Below are 17,048 nucleotides of genomic sequence, written 5' to 3'. Positions count from 1 at the left end.
ATGAATTCGTGTATTTCCACCTACGTATAGTGTATTTCAGGCTTTGTGCTAAATTTATTTTCTATATTCATTTCACCCTATTTGACCCATTTACCCTATTTGAATATTGCACAATCCTTCGTACTCCAAAACACGCCGACATGTGTAAACGTGTACCATAGTAATCAAGCTTTGCTAAAAAAAAAAACGAGATGTACCTAACCATTGTTGTCAAGTCACGTATCGCCAATTGAATCAATTTCAATTTTCCACTTATGCTATAAACATTTAGTACTATAAAAGAACACTTTTACAAATATATAACAGAATATAAATGTACTAGTAACAACCCCCCAGTGAAAATATATACAAATGATCCCTAGTTGAATTGCGATTCTGGGTTATTCAAAATAGATTAACAAGAAACCATTTGAGTCGTCGAATAAACGCAATTTTACTGATTGCCTTTCTTCCGCATGTCGGTAACCCGAAACTTCCACAATTCGACTATTCAAGGTGTTCACACGCTATTAATCCTGTCTGGCCCATTAGCACGTTCTGTAATGACTAAAGTACATTTACATGACGCCAGTACAGTGTTTAATCAACCGTCACGTTTTTTTTTTCCGACTAACGAGTACAATTTTGCGCTGTAAAATATATTAACTATCACGTGACAGGATAGTGGGCGATATACGTAAATATACGTACAATACTTATACTAAGTGTAGCTGAAATGCGCAGACGGTATTGCTTGTAAAATTCCCAGGGTCCATGACGTCACCATACGATGCCGCATTCGAAAGCGAGGTACAGGTGTTATATTGATATATACAACGTTCCCGTGACGTCATCATTAGTCACATAAGAGTTCAATCAATAATGTGATACGACACTTGAGAACACGTTTCTGGGCATGAATTGATATATGAAAACATACCACCAACAACCATCGTACACTGGTTATTTTTTTACCCGATATACTAGGTAGGTAGAGTAAGAGGTTGGATAAGTGGTGACCAAAATTTAGTGAGCGAATTATTAAATTGTTGACTATCCTACCCACTTGAACCATTTAGGTCAAAATAAGTGACATGTTTCATATGGAAATATAGCTTACCTGAATTTGGCTTATCATTTACCTAGCCCCACGCTGGAATGATTATTATGACGTAGCCGTTGTTATCATTACCTTACATACGCTGCGTGACGTATAGTGGAAATAGACAACATAGTACTATAATATTTAATAATGTTTGAATCAATGATTTAATTGTTTCTCTTATTAAAACAACTTACATATTTCTCGTAGCTGAAATTAGATGAAAACTATATTAGATTCAGTACATAACTCTTTCCGTTATAAATGCGTTAATACTGAGTACACGCTCTAGTAATCATATGTTGTTGCAGCGCCGCCACAGATAACACATATGCTTAAGTATATGTGGCCATTGCGGGCGCTAGTTTAACCTCCAAGCATTTTTCTTTATTTCTTCGCATTCGCTTCAATTACTTACAACATACTTCCTATCAGGCTATAATAGCTTAGATTCATGTTACCAGCGCATAGTTTCGATCCAATGAAACCTTACCGCATACCGACTGTACGCACATTCTATCTCAGTATAATATCTTTATGACGGATTCCCCCCGAATGTGTACCGCACGCTGCGAAAAATGATCAAATATCACGACAAATTAATTCTCACATTTACCACTACTTCAACACAGACAAGAATTAAAGACCAATCTCATTGCTAAATACAGATTATATGTCAATCGTTGCGTAACTGCTGGACTGGGAATTTTTTTTTACTATTTATTATTCACAACGATCATTCTGCCTCCATTAACTTGAAGAGAAGGAGTATCACAGATAAAATTCGTTTGATAACTGACATTATTTAATAATGGGAAGTAACTGAAAATCTGGGAGTAATGTTATTTTTAGGCTATGCAAATTAAAGCTTTTATTTCTTTAGAGTGGCTATTTATGTACAAAACCTTAGAACATCCACCTTTCACGAATCAAATGGGTAGAAACGTTTTATTCAAAAATATACAAAATAAATTTAACAAGTTTGCGTTACACAGAGGGGTAAGACAAGGACGTCCATTATCCACTGCGCTTTTTGTTATTTCGATTGAATTACATAAGCACAATGAACAGAAATTATTACATTACATTCTGGGCACCAGACAAAAGCTATCTGTATTTGCAGGTGACATGGCACTGATTCTTAAAGACAATTCCTCTAGTTATATTATCGGATATCAGTAAACTGACTAGATTGGCCCTTGATTTAGAGAAGACAGAGCTAATTCTCATTACTAATCAAAACGGGGAGTGGGTCCACAATACAAGTACACAATCACCAAACATTGACCCCCAGTTCGGGTACTTGATGTGTATTTAGGTCATGATAAAAGTGAAAATGGAAAACCGAACTTTTAGGAAAAACTTTAAAAAAACAAAAGACAAACCTCATATTTGGAAATCTTGCGATTTAACTATTCAAGCTAAAACATTGCTAAGAAGTGCTTTGGGCCTGGCAGCTAATCTATATTATGAACAACATTTCAGTACCAGTCGATGGTATGGGAAAAGCAACAGCATATTAATTCAATTCTCTTATGGAGAGGGGAAAAGTATCGTTTAGTGATTTTTTTCAAGGTGGTGTGAACAGCATAGACGATCTTGAACTGATGAATAAAGCCTTACAATTATCGTGGATAAACAGAATATTAAATTGCAAGCACCTTGGTCTCATTTTCCAACCTACTATTTCAACAAATTACGAGGCTTGGATTTGCTAATCCACTGCAATTGTATTGCCTTGCTGCCTGTCAATATTCCTACTTTTTAAAAGGATATTCTAAAAATCTGGATTGATTTCCGAAAATCGCAAATGCGCACACACAGAACCCAATTCAGATACGTACATTATATCATGGAAGGTACTAACGTTAGTACCGTTAGTACCTTCCATGATTATATGGAACAATAAAGATGTACTTATTGGAGGAAAATCTGCGTTTTATCGCAACTTGTTAAACCACATGGTGAAGTACGTATGTGATTCAACCAATGATATGGGGGAGATTTTGTCACATGATGAAGTACGTATGTGATTCAACCAATGATATGGGGGAGATTTTGTCACATGGTGAAGTGCGTATGTGATTCAACCAATGATATGGGGGAGATTTTGTCACATATTCAGTTCCAAAATAAATTTAATAACAAGGTTGATTTTCTTACATATTATGGTTTAATAACTGCCATCTATAGAAAATGAAAATTGGAACTAAACCGAAGTAAATTACCAATGCATGCAAGACCTAGTTGTGACAATTACAGACGATATGCAAGTATCAAATGTCACGACTACTATACTGCTTTAAAAACGTCAAATAAATTGTGTGAGCACGTTCGCAGATAATGTTGACAGGGAAAAAGCATGGCAACACATTAAATAGATAACACTCATCGTAACAAATTTGATAACTCTGACCAAAACGAAGATTTGGAGTGTGAGGAGAGTCAGAAGAAGGCGTAGCTTTAAACAATTCTGGACAAATATCGCTTCCGAAAACATAAGCATTTACATGAAAGATTTGATTTTTTAGTCAAAATCAAGCCTTTTGGAAGCACTTAATGATACTTGGAAAATATGAATTGTATATCGTGAGATTCAGAAATTCTAAACCAAACTTTAGGTTATTCATTGGAAAAAGTAAAACAAAATTTTCACCTGGAAAAAATATTGCTGAACAAAGCAATAAATTCTTTTATACAAAAAATGAAAAAAAAATATCTTTAAGCACTTTTATCAAAAATAACATACACCTTCTAACCTTGTCCATATCGCTGCATTTGTCTTTGTCTCTGTCTGTTTCTCTGTTAAATGAAGCGCTTCGAATGCCGGGTTTACACAAAGCATGTATCACACATTGTCGACGATCAACTCTGACTGCGTGTCTATCTGACCGTACAACGACAGTGTGCGTGCATATTCAAAGACCATGGCATTCCACGCTACGCGGTAACAGTCGATGTTTGGGCATAAAACAATACAATAGTGCAGTATATATCGATTGAAGAGATTTCTAGTTCAATATTGCACTATGTGTCGTTTATTGTTGTTATAATAAATCATAATGGAAGTTTACTATGAAAATATATTGCTAAGAATGCTGATAATTCTGCTGATTATCTTCGAAAATCAACGGCGGCAATTGTAAAATCGTATGTGCGTATATGCTTAAATAATTTCGGTAAAGCATAATCACATATTTAATCGGAGTTGGTCGTATGATAAAAAATCCACTCACCTTTGGTAATCTGAGGACGATACTACCAAATGACGTCACTAGTATCAACTGACATTACGAACACATGACATCCATTGATAACATCGCAGTATTTCAACGTTCTCGAATTATCTTAAGTGTCTGTCTGTATGTTTCCTCTATTGTACATAGTTCCGTAGTAAGAGTTTCCGTCAATGTTCATTATTTTTCTAAATACCGTACAGCATATGAGGGAAATACGATTTTGCGTTTATTCTTCTTTACCAGTTGATTGCCGCAGCACGAATTTAATTCATTATACATCCTTTTGAAACAAAAGTAAATCTTGTTTCTGCGTGATTTGACACGCACTTATATCAATCCATCCGTATGATAGATTAACAAGTTAATCCCAAACTGAAGATTGAATATTGTCACTACTGTAACATCAAATTATTTTCTATCTCCTACTAATCCAAGCAAAAGAAAATGAGATTCTTTACATTACAGTTCATAAAAGCTTTAAAATAAAATAAATAAATTATTTCAAAATAAAACAATATGTAGTATCTCGTATCAATCTATTGATAAAATAACTCACTTAGCATTGCTTTAATGTCTTTGTTATTTTAACTGAGTAGTCACATCCAGTAATATCATAGAAGACTCAATTTGAATCAATTGGCGAAACATTTCCGTGAAACTAATGAGGGATGATTTGTTTCAGTCTTTTTCTTTGCCGAATACAATGCGATAAATATTTTTTTTTTAATTTTATTTAATATCTATTCAACATTAGAGATACCTTACATTCGTTGTTACGTATCCCCAAATGGATCAATTATAATTTAAAACTTGCCACTATTATATCCTACAACATTTAGACTATAAAATATGGAAATATATGCAAATAATTCATAGTTGAGTTTCGATTCTGTGTTATTTAAAATAGAATCTGAATCGTCGAATAATATGACTAGTAAAATAACTGATAAACGTCATATTCGTGTGAGCGACCGACGTATTATTACTGATGGTTTTTTCTACATTGTGGTAAACCGAAACAACGCTGATGATTCGACCATTCAAGGTGTTCACACGCTATTATTTCTGTCTGGCCCATTATCACGTTCTGTAATGACTAAAGTACATTTATATGACGCCAGTACAGTGTTTAATCAACCGTCCTTTGTAAATTTTCCCGACTAACGAGCACACTTTTGCGCTGTAAAATACTATATTAACTATCACGTGACCGGATAGTGGGCGATATTCGTAAATATGCGTACAATATCATATATATATATATATTGTGTAGTTAAAATGCGCAGATGGTATTGCGTGCAAAATTCCCAAGTCCATGACTTCCGAGTCGTCAAGCGATGCTTCCATATAGTGCGAAGAGTTATACTGATATATATATTTATATTCACGCAGCGTAGGGGGAGGGCCTAGGAACAGTGGTTCGCGATTTATCGGGCTGGAATAAATGCGAGTGGTCACTTGATCGAACTAATGGAACTATTAGGTTTTAGGGGGAGGGCGCGTTGACTATAACGGGAGTTCTCCTGGAAAAGTCTGTTAAGAGTTTTCATAAGCGGAAATTGTGATGTAGTTCAACGGAAATAACAGGGACTGGCTATAGCGAGGTGCGAGACGGCTAGTCAGTCCCTGTTACAATTTGGGACGCTTATCATATACCGCGGCGTAGAGGGCGTCGGTGGTGAGCGGTCGGTGGTGTTACTGGGGAGTAGACACCTAGGCGATAACTATTTGTACAGTGTGATTGGTAGCGGTCGTTCAAAGGGGCGGTGAGGATGGGAAGTGTAAATACCCAACGAGGTGTCAACTGTAAGGGGAGATAGAACAAAAACTAAACTAAACGGCAAATAGAGGATCGGTTTTATGAGGGCGGGACAGCTGTTGAGCGGTGGTGTTTTTGAACGCAGGTCTAGAAATTTGGCGGGAGTAAATAAACTGAGAAAACCGCGAGGATGTTGTTGAACGGACGTTGCATAATCGAAAGGGGGTTGGCAAAATTGAAGTCTGAGGAAAAAACGGTCGAAAAAGCGGTAAATTTGGAGATCGAAAGTGTGGGGTAAACGAGAGACTGGTAAAGTGGCGTAGGACGAACGGGGCGAGCCACTTTGGGGGTCAGTAAGTGATTGGAGTTGAAAGGTATAAGTACCGGGATTGGTAGGGGGACTGGAGAGAGAAATTTGGCGGGAGTTTTGTTAGCGCGGGGAGCGCTAGTTTTGGTTGCAGTTGGAGTTCGAAAAATAAAAAAGGTAGGATCTAAAATAGGGGAAAATTTTGCGTGAGTCGAATGGTGTAACTACGGGAATTTAGCGAGGGCGGGATGTAATGTAAACGGGAGTTTATTAGCGCGGGAGCGCTGATTTGGGTTTTAGGATCGAAATTAAAAAATGTTTGGACAAAAATAGAGGGGGTAATTTTTAAGCGAACGACGGAGTTTGTAACAACGGTAATTTAGCGGGAGTTTATTGGCGCGGGGAGCGCTGGTTTTGGTTGCGGTGTAGGTTCGAAAATTGGAGACGGTTCGAAATAAGAGGGGGGACAATTTATTTTGCGTAAGTCGAAAAGGTGAGGGGTAATTTAGAGGGTGGGAGGTGATTTTAGCGGGAGTTTTTTAGCGCGGGGAGCGCTGGTTTTGGTTGTAGTTTAAAGTTCGAAATTCAAAAAGGTTGAGACTAAATAAGGGGACAATTTAATTGTGTGAGTCGAAAAAGTCCGAGAATTTATATGGTTGAGGACAATTTATTTGTTTGATTATTTATACGGCAAAAATTACTAACCACAGGTTAGGAGAAAACACCGTAATAAGTTTTCAATTGTGTGTGCGATGTTGGTTTTTAGGGCGGCACGATTTGAGTTAAAACCTAGAAAAATACTCAAAAAGTGTGGGGTTACAATCAAACGACCGGGGGCTTTTTAGGTCAGTTTGAAAGGTGAGGCCGACCGGTTTCGTTTCCGCAACTCATCAGGACCTCGGGGGAAAAAAAGGAGTCGAGATTTCTCTCTTCTCACTTTTTTAGGTAGGGGGGGAGGGTGTATATGGTGTGTCGGGTGCGTGCGTTGTGCGTGTTGCTTGGTGTTGTTTTGGTTTGTCTTGAAAAAGACAGTTTGACAGGATGCCTCCGGAGAGGCGGTTTTTGGTGTCTTGAAAAAGACTGTTTTTCTACTATCTCCTATACGGGTGATGGCGGTGGGATAATTTATATATACAACTCTCAATATTTGATATTTCCGTGACGTCATTGTTCATGGGGCACATGAGAGTTCAATCAATAATGTTACTTGTGTCATTGGGGCATGATGCTATATAAGATATTATGCGGGAAAACACAATACCAACCATCGTACACTGATTTCTTTATGCAATATATTAATTCTATGCCACGTTTTTTGTCGCACGCCGTGAAAGAGGTTGAATAAGTCTAGAAATTTGGTCAATATAATTTTGGCGAGCGAAATTCGGTAACTTAAACAGAATTTCACAAAAAAAGTCAGAAGAATTATGTTCACCAATTAAGATAAGGGAATCTTGTAATGGGTAAGTGAAATTTTGTCTTGAGACAGATTAAGGGTTGGCCATTTGAAATGGAAAGAGAATCATTTCAATGCATTGTACACATTTTTGTAATATAACAGTACATGTATTTCAATATGACGTTTAAATAAATAATTGACTTTTAAAGCTAAAAATTAATTAGCAGCTGTCTGATTCTACCCACCCCATTAAGTTTAAGGCTAGGCTTCTTATCTGTTTCAAAGTCAAATGTAGCTTACCTGATTCGTGTTTGAAATTTTGCTGACTTGTAAAATTGTAAAATTGTAAAATTGTGTTTATTGATTTTGTCCACCAACGTTTTGCCTACCATTTACCTACCTTAACTACTATTATTATTATGACGTAGCTGTTGTTGTCGTTACCTTACATACGCTGTGTGACGTATAGAAGAAATAGGCAACATAGTGATGTAATCCCTGTTTAAATAAACAATTTAATTGTTTCTCATATTAATACAACTTATATAATTTTCAAAGCCCTGAAGTCCGATGAAAAATATATTAGTTTAAGTCCATAGTTCATTTCATTATATATATGTGCTAACTTCAAGTCATACTGAGTTTTATTTGTGATGTTTAATGATTTGACGCTCGTGAGGTAAATCTTTTGTTGCAGCGCCGCCACAGATAACACTTATACTTAGTATATATGGCCGTGGAGGGCGCAAGTTTAACCTTCAATTACATACTAGTACATAAATCTTTGCTGAATAAAAGTGAATACGTATCAAACTACATGTATAATAGCTTATGTTCGCCACACACCGATTGTACGCACACCTTATATCAATATGAACATAATCTTTTTCCCAACTGTGTGCTACACTGAAAAAAAATCAATTTCAACGCTGCAATTGTACTCCTGATGTCTTTTTCTACAATCTAATGTTAGGTTTACTTCTACGAAATTATCGAGAACTTGAAAACAATCGTTGAACCACCTTAATTTATGCACGAACGAACTTTATCTATATCTCTGTTTCTGGTGTGATTACCTCACTCCCTCCGCCTCTCCCTCCATTCGATCCCTCCCCCCCACCCATGGCGAATTACCCGGCGTACTCCAGAAATTGCGTTCACACTTTTGATGCCCGAAAATGCTGGAAAATGAATTTTATCCAACATGGCGCAACGTGTATCAAGGTCCGCTGAGATCTCAACGTGTATCAAGGTCCGCCGAGATCTCGTTAACAGCGAGGGATCCACGGGACTTCAAGTTGTTTTGCTCTTCAAATCGTGTTCCATGTTCCATGTTGGCGGCCATTTGAGTCCAAGTTCTGTTGATGAATGTAAGGCAAATACTAAGCTATAATACCACGTGACCTAAACGTGTTACGTCATTAAACCAAACATAATAGTCATAGCAAATATTTTGTTTACCGTAGCGCCACCAGAGTTCATACAGATAATGACTTACGGGTAGTACTTGTGGGCGTTACTTTATCCATAGAAAGTATAGTATGGTGATTTTTGATTTACGGTTAAGTAAAACGAAATTATATTAACGGATGTGACTGGTAACTTTTACTGTGAAACCCTAGGCGCCCCGTTGGCAGGCCAGTCACACTGGTTCTCACTACAAGAGGTTACGACACCCCCTCCCCCACCAAATGCTAAGAAAAACTAAAACATATATATACATATTTACAAACGTGTTATGTGGGAAGTTAGCACCAAAGGCTTAAAGGTACTACACCCTGCCGAAGGGTGACCTGGAGGTGGTTGTGGCAAAGGGTAACCTCATTCTCCCAAGTACAAAAACTCCACATACTGTATATGGTTTAACCTATATACAATGCATGCTTCCTTCACATTCGCTTTAGTTATATACATAAACCAATTTTAAATAATAAAAATACAAATTTGCTATTGACATTCGGCGGCAAGGCTATAACAATTTGCATATATTTACAAGATCTTCATCCCATACTACACTCTCAGGCCCAGGCTGCTCTGACTGCTCGACACGACAGCACATCCGAACATGAACACAGTGTGTAAGTAATGTAGAACAAACTTTGCTACTTCTTCGTTGATAAATGTGCTACGACAGATTCAGTCGATGCAAACGTCAGAATTCGGCACATCTTATTTTAACTGCTACATTTGTATTCACTCAATCAATGGAAACGATAGAGCGCCCTCACAGCGTAAACAATATGATTGATTGGAAATCTTAAGAACTAGCTTAGGTTCATCAGTGCACCGACAGATTATTTATTCATCCGATACATCCATCTTTGGCAATCTGGGATACAGAGAATTTAATCCAAGATAATGTTTACAGATCTAGATACTACTACTTGCACATTTGATAAATGAAATGAATGATATGTTTTGAAATTGTTGGAGTCTATTTCTCATGCGCATCTATCTCACTTCGATTTGAATTGTTGGGCGGCTTATAGATTTGGCGGATTGGAGCAGAAATGCATGTACTATACGCACTGCACAGTGTATCACTATAGTGACTCAGTAATGAGATTGAAAACAATGGTGCGGTATGCTACATTTCAATCTGACTAAAATCCAAGGTAGGTATGAGGCTTCGAATTATTTTTTTTTATTATTATTATTATTATTATTATTTTTTTTTTTTTTTTTTTTTTTTTTTTTGTAACCCTTCATATTATATTTATTTGTATTTTAGTTTGAATATGTCGATATTTTGTTTTTTCTTGCCGATGATCAGTTCTTAGAAAATAGTTAGAGGCGACTGGGACACGATATTCCAAGAACTAATTATGGGCAAGAAAACCCCAAAAATCGACATTTTCAAACTAAAATACAAATAAATATAATATAAAGGGTTACAAAAAAAATAATAATAATAATAAAATAAATAAAAAAAATTGGAGTCTCATACCTACATCAGATTTTAATCAGATTGGCTACATTTTAATAAAGATTTTTTTTCTTTTTTTTTTTGACGTTTTATGAACTTGTAAACTATGCTGTTTGACGGTCATAACGATCATTTACAAGATATGTAAATCTGCGCAATATTTTCATTATTTCGTAATGAAACCATCTTTCGTATTCTACTAAGAAATGTATTCGAGTGTATATAGTAATACAGCATTTGCCGATCTATTATTATTTTTTGCCAAAACATTGTTGTCAAAATATCCAGACCTAATTCCTGCGGCCAATATCGGTTGAATCGTTTGCGTACTTTTTTTTTTTAAAAAAACGCCCTATATACGAGTCACAATCAATTTAGCTACTGATTTAACGAGTGCAAGTAAAAGGAAAAAACAGCTTTATTTGGTTTCTAGACAGAATAGGAATACATTGAGAATAATCAAACGTATTGGAAACAAATTCAAATATAGATGAAAAGCGGCAATTATCCGATTCTATGCTACAGGCTGTTGTTACTCGGTGTCATGTAAAGTCTTGAAAACATTCTGGGGCTTTGTATATAGACGCTCAGGGTGGATATAAACACATGGTGAGAATACATGAGCATGCACATTGACTGTATAATTTACATATTTGCAGAAAAACACACCACAAAATGAGATAACAAATTTGAGATTCTAAATTAGTCGTTAACTTTCTTTTATCATGGATAATTCCTTATATTATCCAAATCATTCCACTAAAATGAACTGAAAGTGTCACATTTTGCCGATTTGTAAGTACTTTCCTATTTGTTTGATAATTTTGGATCTCTGTTCTTAACTGGATCTCTTTTTCAACTGTACAAGAGAGTAAAATATATGTGTATATATGATTGGATACAAGTAACGTTTGTGTTATAATCTGTCGGAGCATTATACGATTAAGGTGTTCGGCTCAAATAAGGTTAGACAATTATCATTGGAAGAGGTACGTTCTGTCAACTATATGACTTTATGTTTTTTGGAGTTTTTTTGATTTTAATAATTCAATATCTGATAAGTGGGATTCTCCAATATAGTGTATGTGTTATTCTTATGCTATGTTTTTTTTTTAAACGCATTAAAGTGATAGCTCCCGTGATGGCTATTGTGTTGTCTCCTATTCTGTGCCATTTATTCTGGTCTAATAATAGAGAATCTTGTTGTTTAGCGAGTGGCTGATATAATTGTTGCTCAGGGTAATTTATTTAGTGCGTATAACCATTAATGAGATGCAAAATGTATGGGTTCAGGGTTTAGAAATTAGTTAGTGCAATAACACATTCATTTGACTTTGCATATCGAGCCTAATTTTAATCGATCGAAACGATTCTCAAGATATTACTCAAATCATCTGCTATGTGCGCCCAACTGTTAATTATTTACGTAAATTCACCAACATCCCTAAAGCATGTGTGTCAATGCTATGTACCATATGAACAATAAATAATATATATGCAAGATTAATGAATCACACCTGCGTAGCGCGTCACGGTGTGTATGATCTCTGCTTCAGTAATGCTAATGCGATCATTCAAATGTCATTCTATGAAAGCGCCGACAGTGTGGTTGACATTGCGCATGCGCCCGACTCGACAACGTTCTTAAAAAAGTTGTTGCAATATGTATAAACTCATCTGACGATTGTATGTTTGAAAATAATTTAATAACATTTTTTTGTTCACTTTAGTTACAATGGGAAACCTGTGTAGGTGAAATCTGCAAAACATTTGAATGTATAATGAACTAATTAGCATACCCAAGATACAAATACGTATGTAGAGGTAGTGTCGCTGTCATCACGGTTACTAATTATAAAGATCAGTTGGGTACGACTCACCCTAAAAAAAGTCGCCGTAAAACTAGAAAAATCCGATGTGTCTATCATAAAAATTACGAATGGGAATTTCTAATAAAATCGTCGTAAATTGCAAGAGGGTGTCTCGCAAACATGGTCGCCGTAAAACGATAAAAGTCCGACGCCCTAAAGTTATGAATGGACAACAGCGTCGTTAAAGCGTCACAGTCGACATGGGTCCCATGTGACGCGTACAACAGATTATTTACACAAAATTTATTACTTTAGTGCTTTGATGAAAGATTCAATTACACGTTACACAAGCAGCGTCAGTTGCGTTTATATGTCACCCAAATAAGGCGACCGCCGGACGTGTTGCTCAAATACAGTGGTAATGTACATCAAATTCAAAACTACTAAATCAAATACCCTTTGAATTATATCGTCCTGACATGTTTTAAATCGGCACATTCGAATTTCGTGTAAACAAACCGGTGTATGTTGTACACGTTGCGTGTGACCCTTGTCGAACACAGCGCGTTGCGTCGACGTTACGAGGTACAAAACGACTTTACAATATCGCCGTATAATCGCATTTGCACGTCATTTGAATATATTTGTTGCTTCGAATTCCATTGTCATTCCTACTCAGTGAATTTGACTGTTACGTGGCCATTTAAATACGTATTAATTAATTAGACTTATTATTAGAAGAACAAGTACACAGCGCCAACTTGTCATTTCATGTTCAAAGCGTCCAATCACAAGTCGTTCTGAGGTTTGATTGAAAGTCTTTTTATACGGTTTCAGTCTAGATCTGTTCTTAGTAGATCATTTTCAACGTTTCAGGCTAGAGTATTATCCCGTAAACAAAATTTACTGGCATTGACGTCACTATTCGAAAATGCTCACATTTCAACGGCGGATTTTATAATTATTATCTCTAAGCTGGCACGAGCTGATTTTATCTGTAGCGATGCATTATGGGAAGCCCGGAGGGAAATTAGTTACTAGTAATCAAATGTGACATTCTCGTAATTTGAGTTTCAGTGATGTTATATATGTAGTACAGATCAATGGGTTACCATTCATCGCTGATTCGACGATTTGCGGTGCTCAAGTACACGTGATAAGTTATTCGATTAGGTCAGCAAGGATCGTAAATGACGCGCACCGCCAGCGGCACATGGTTACCCACATTTATACAAAGAGACTACACATTTCCAAGAGTTCACGGTACTATAAATCGAAGGTTTACTTGCAAATATTTAGTATTGCATCAAATGGTTGCTTGGAGGATTATCTTGGTAGTTTTATAATTGTCACTGCGAACGAGGACGACAAAATGGAGGATAATTATGGTGTAATCGTACACGTGATACAGAAACCCACGTCCAGTAGACTATTTGACGGAGATCTTTTGTTCACTGCATTTATTTCAATCAGTGACTTCTTAGTGCATATAAGGTCAAGAAAACGTCACTATTTCTTTAGTGATCCGTGATAAAATACCAAATTATACGTATAAACAGGTATGACGACAGGATACGGTTACGTCACGATTGAATGTGACTACCTATGGCGATAATTGCTTGATCCACAATAACAAAACATCTTGGGGTTTCTTATACATATAGTTGAAATTAAATCTATATCGAGAATCGCTAACTATTAAAATGCAGTTGCAAAGTGAGTACATGTCTTGAAATATCAGTCAACTCACAGAAAACGTGTAATTTAAATGTACATCAGACGTGACTTTCACTGGTTAACGCGGTAGGGCTAGCTTTGCATTTATTGTTCCACACAACTGTTGCTGTATCGTGACACCTGTCACCGAGCCTGGTAGAATAACGCACCGTCATCGGACTGCTACACGGCGATTTTCGAATATAATTCCGATCCCTTGCTGGTGATCGAGATCCTACTAACAATGGACTAGATCTAGGAGTTGACCTTCTGAGAGCTGGACTCGCCTCGGGGGTCGCTATGACGTCAGAGTTCCGCAAACGTCCCAAAGACACCGGTCGATACAGAGAGGTCGCTGTGCTCTTCGTAGTGATGGTCCCATTGCGCGCTGGACCGCGTCGACGCGTGGGGTCGTTGATGCTGCTAACGCAACTAGCCGTGCACGCCCATTTAAAACACTGTCTGAAAGTCCGCGATATGAAGGCGTAGCAAATGGGATTCATACAGCTATTCAGGTAAGAGAGGAGATTGAACGCGATACCTAGGTACGTTCTCGTGAGGTGGAGCCGCGGAAAGAACCCGAACTCTATCAGAAACACAAACCAGATGAGCGGACCCCAGCATATCATGAACAGCGCCACCACAAGTAGCAGCATGACGATGACCTATGAATTAAAATTAAAAGCATTCTATAAAATGTACAACTTTGTTTTACTTATCTTTGTACTTAACCACATGACCCCTTTTATATATTACCATTAATAAAGGATTGTCCTGTTTATCCATGCCTTCTTATTCATGTTACTCTAATGTGACCCACATTATGAACATGGTCGGTCATTAGCCAGCCATTAATCATACTGACAAGTATATGTCTGCACCTCCCTAATATACGAACCCATATATATTTTGAAAAACGAGAACAGCTAATAGATGGTCCACGACACTGTTCACGGGTTGGGGTATATAAATAGTCGTTCCACTCAAACTCCTCCCCTAGGGAGCCATGCCGAAAAGTAGATTCCACGTACGTAAATATTGTTTATGAACACTTTTTTACTTTTTTATGTGTTTATGTAAGATGTGTAGTTATACATCCGTCAAGTTTTTTTTTATCCACCCGACTAACATTTGAAGATAAATAAGAATGCTTAACGATTCAGATGTAATTTAGTGGCAAGTAATAAACAAATCGTAAACAGCTAGCCGCCAATCACAAAGCATGCACTGCGGGTTTCATGCAACCCATACAACGCGGTACAGGAAATATGTAACGCGCTGTATTATCTAGAGAAACCCATTGTATGTGTCGTAAAAGATTTTGGATTTTGTATATATTTAGATATATTAGCCAACAAAATCCTGAAATCGTATTCAGAGAATCGTCTAAAAATAAAAGTGAACTTGAGTGATTACAACAATGACAATTAAGTAGCATGCAATGTTCCTCTGGTAACGACGATCTAGATTCTCCCTGTGAGCCACATCTTGCTACATCGTGTAATATTACAATGCTATTCGTACCTGTTTTCGTCCATGGTCAACGTCAATCCTAGTCCTACGTCGTTTTGACATCTCTTCTTGCTCATCGAAGATCACCTCGCTAGAACGGCTAATGGTAATGCCGCTCTCAGTGTAGATTTTTTCGTTCCCACGCTCGCTCAAGGCAGGACTTGCTCGATAAACACGCCTCGCACCTGTCGGCCTCTGTTGCATCTGGTGACATCGCTTGGCGCTGATCCACAACTCGTAGATAATCCGAGAATAACAGAATATCATTATAAACAAGGGAATGAGGTAGATCCCGAGGAGTAGGTAGACCGAGAACGCCTTTCCGAGATCGCCGTTTGGCCAATAGGTATTGCAGGTGTAGTATTTTGTGTAATTAGGAAAATCGTGCGTTATAAGTCTCTGCAAGAAACAAATAACTAATAAGTACGACTGATTCACTCAAACCATTCTTGTGTTTGCAAATACGGCAACTATCAATGAAAGTTAAGTAATAAACCGTAACTTGAACACACATCTTTCTCTTTTTATCAATATATTATTTATGGTAAGCCATGGCAGTCCCGTGACAGTCTCATCCTACTCATTGTCGTGATAGGAATTAACACGACATGATAGGCATTCGCCATTACATGATAGGCATTCCCCACAACGTGATAAGCATTCGCCATAAGTGATAGGCATTCGCCATTACATGATAGGCATTCACCACAACGTGATAGGCATTCACCGTTCAACTGACCATTACATGATAGGCATTCATCACGACATGATAGGCATTTGTCATTACATGATATGCATTCACCACAACGCGATAGGCATTTGCCATTACATGGCAGGCATTCAACACGACATGATAGGCATTTGCCATTACATGACAGGCATTCATCACGACATGATAGGCATTCGCTATTACATGATAGGCATTCAACACGACATGATAGGCATTCAACACAACGTGATAGGCATTCGCCAGTATAGCAATAAATTGGTAAATAAATTGGTAATTTTGTGTATATATATATATATATATATATACGGTTTAAGTATGAATTGGCTAGTGATACTCAAGCGAAACGCACATCCCGAACAAGGCTAGAGTTAAAATTAATGTAATTGTCATGGCCAAAACGAAACGTTCAAGTCAACGCAATTGGATGGGTTCTCAACTTAAATAGTTCTAAATGTTAAAAAAAATAACATCGGTATTTTGTTCTCTTCTGTTTTTCGGAATCGCACTTTCAAGAAAAAGGATTCTAGAGGACCAAGCGGCATATTAAAACTCACTCGAATTAAACGAT

At 37.1% G+C, this 17,048-nt stretch overlaps 1 protein-coding gene across 1 annotated transcript in view; it reads right to left on the bottom strand.

The window, feature by feature from the left end:
- Positions 1-13,955: 13,955 nt before the first annotated feature.
- LOC102802209 (QRFP-like peptide receptor) overlaps positions 13,956-17,048 on the bottom strand; it is a 56,547-nt gene continuing 53,454 nt past the window's right edge. The window contains exons 3-4 of the mRNA XM_006812638.2: positions 15,763-16,149; positions 13,956-14,903 (exon numbers count right to left, since the gene is read on the bottom strand). Coding sequence (XP_006812701.1) covers positions 14,298-14,903; positions 15,763-16,149 — 993 coding nt within the window. The 3' untranslated portion in view covers positions 13,956-14,297. The remainder of the gene's footprint in view (positions 14,904-15,762; positions 16,150-17,048) is intronic.

Source organism: Saccoglossus kowalevskii, chromosome 9, assembly GCF_978046115.1.
Source record: "Saccoglossus kowalevskii chromosome 9, keSacKowa6.1, whole genome shotgun sequence".
Classification (NCBI taxonomy): Eukaryota; Metazoa; Hemichordata; class Enteropneusta; family Harrimaniidae; genus Saccoglossus; species Saccoglossus kowalevskii.
This window is presented reverse-complemented; position numbering and strand designations above follow the sequence as displayed.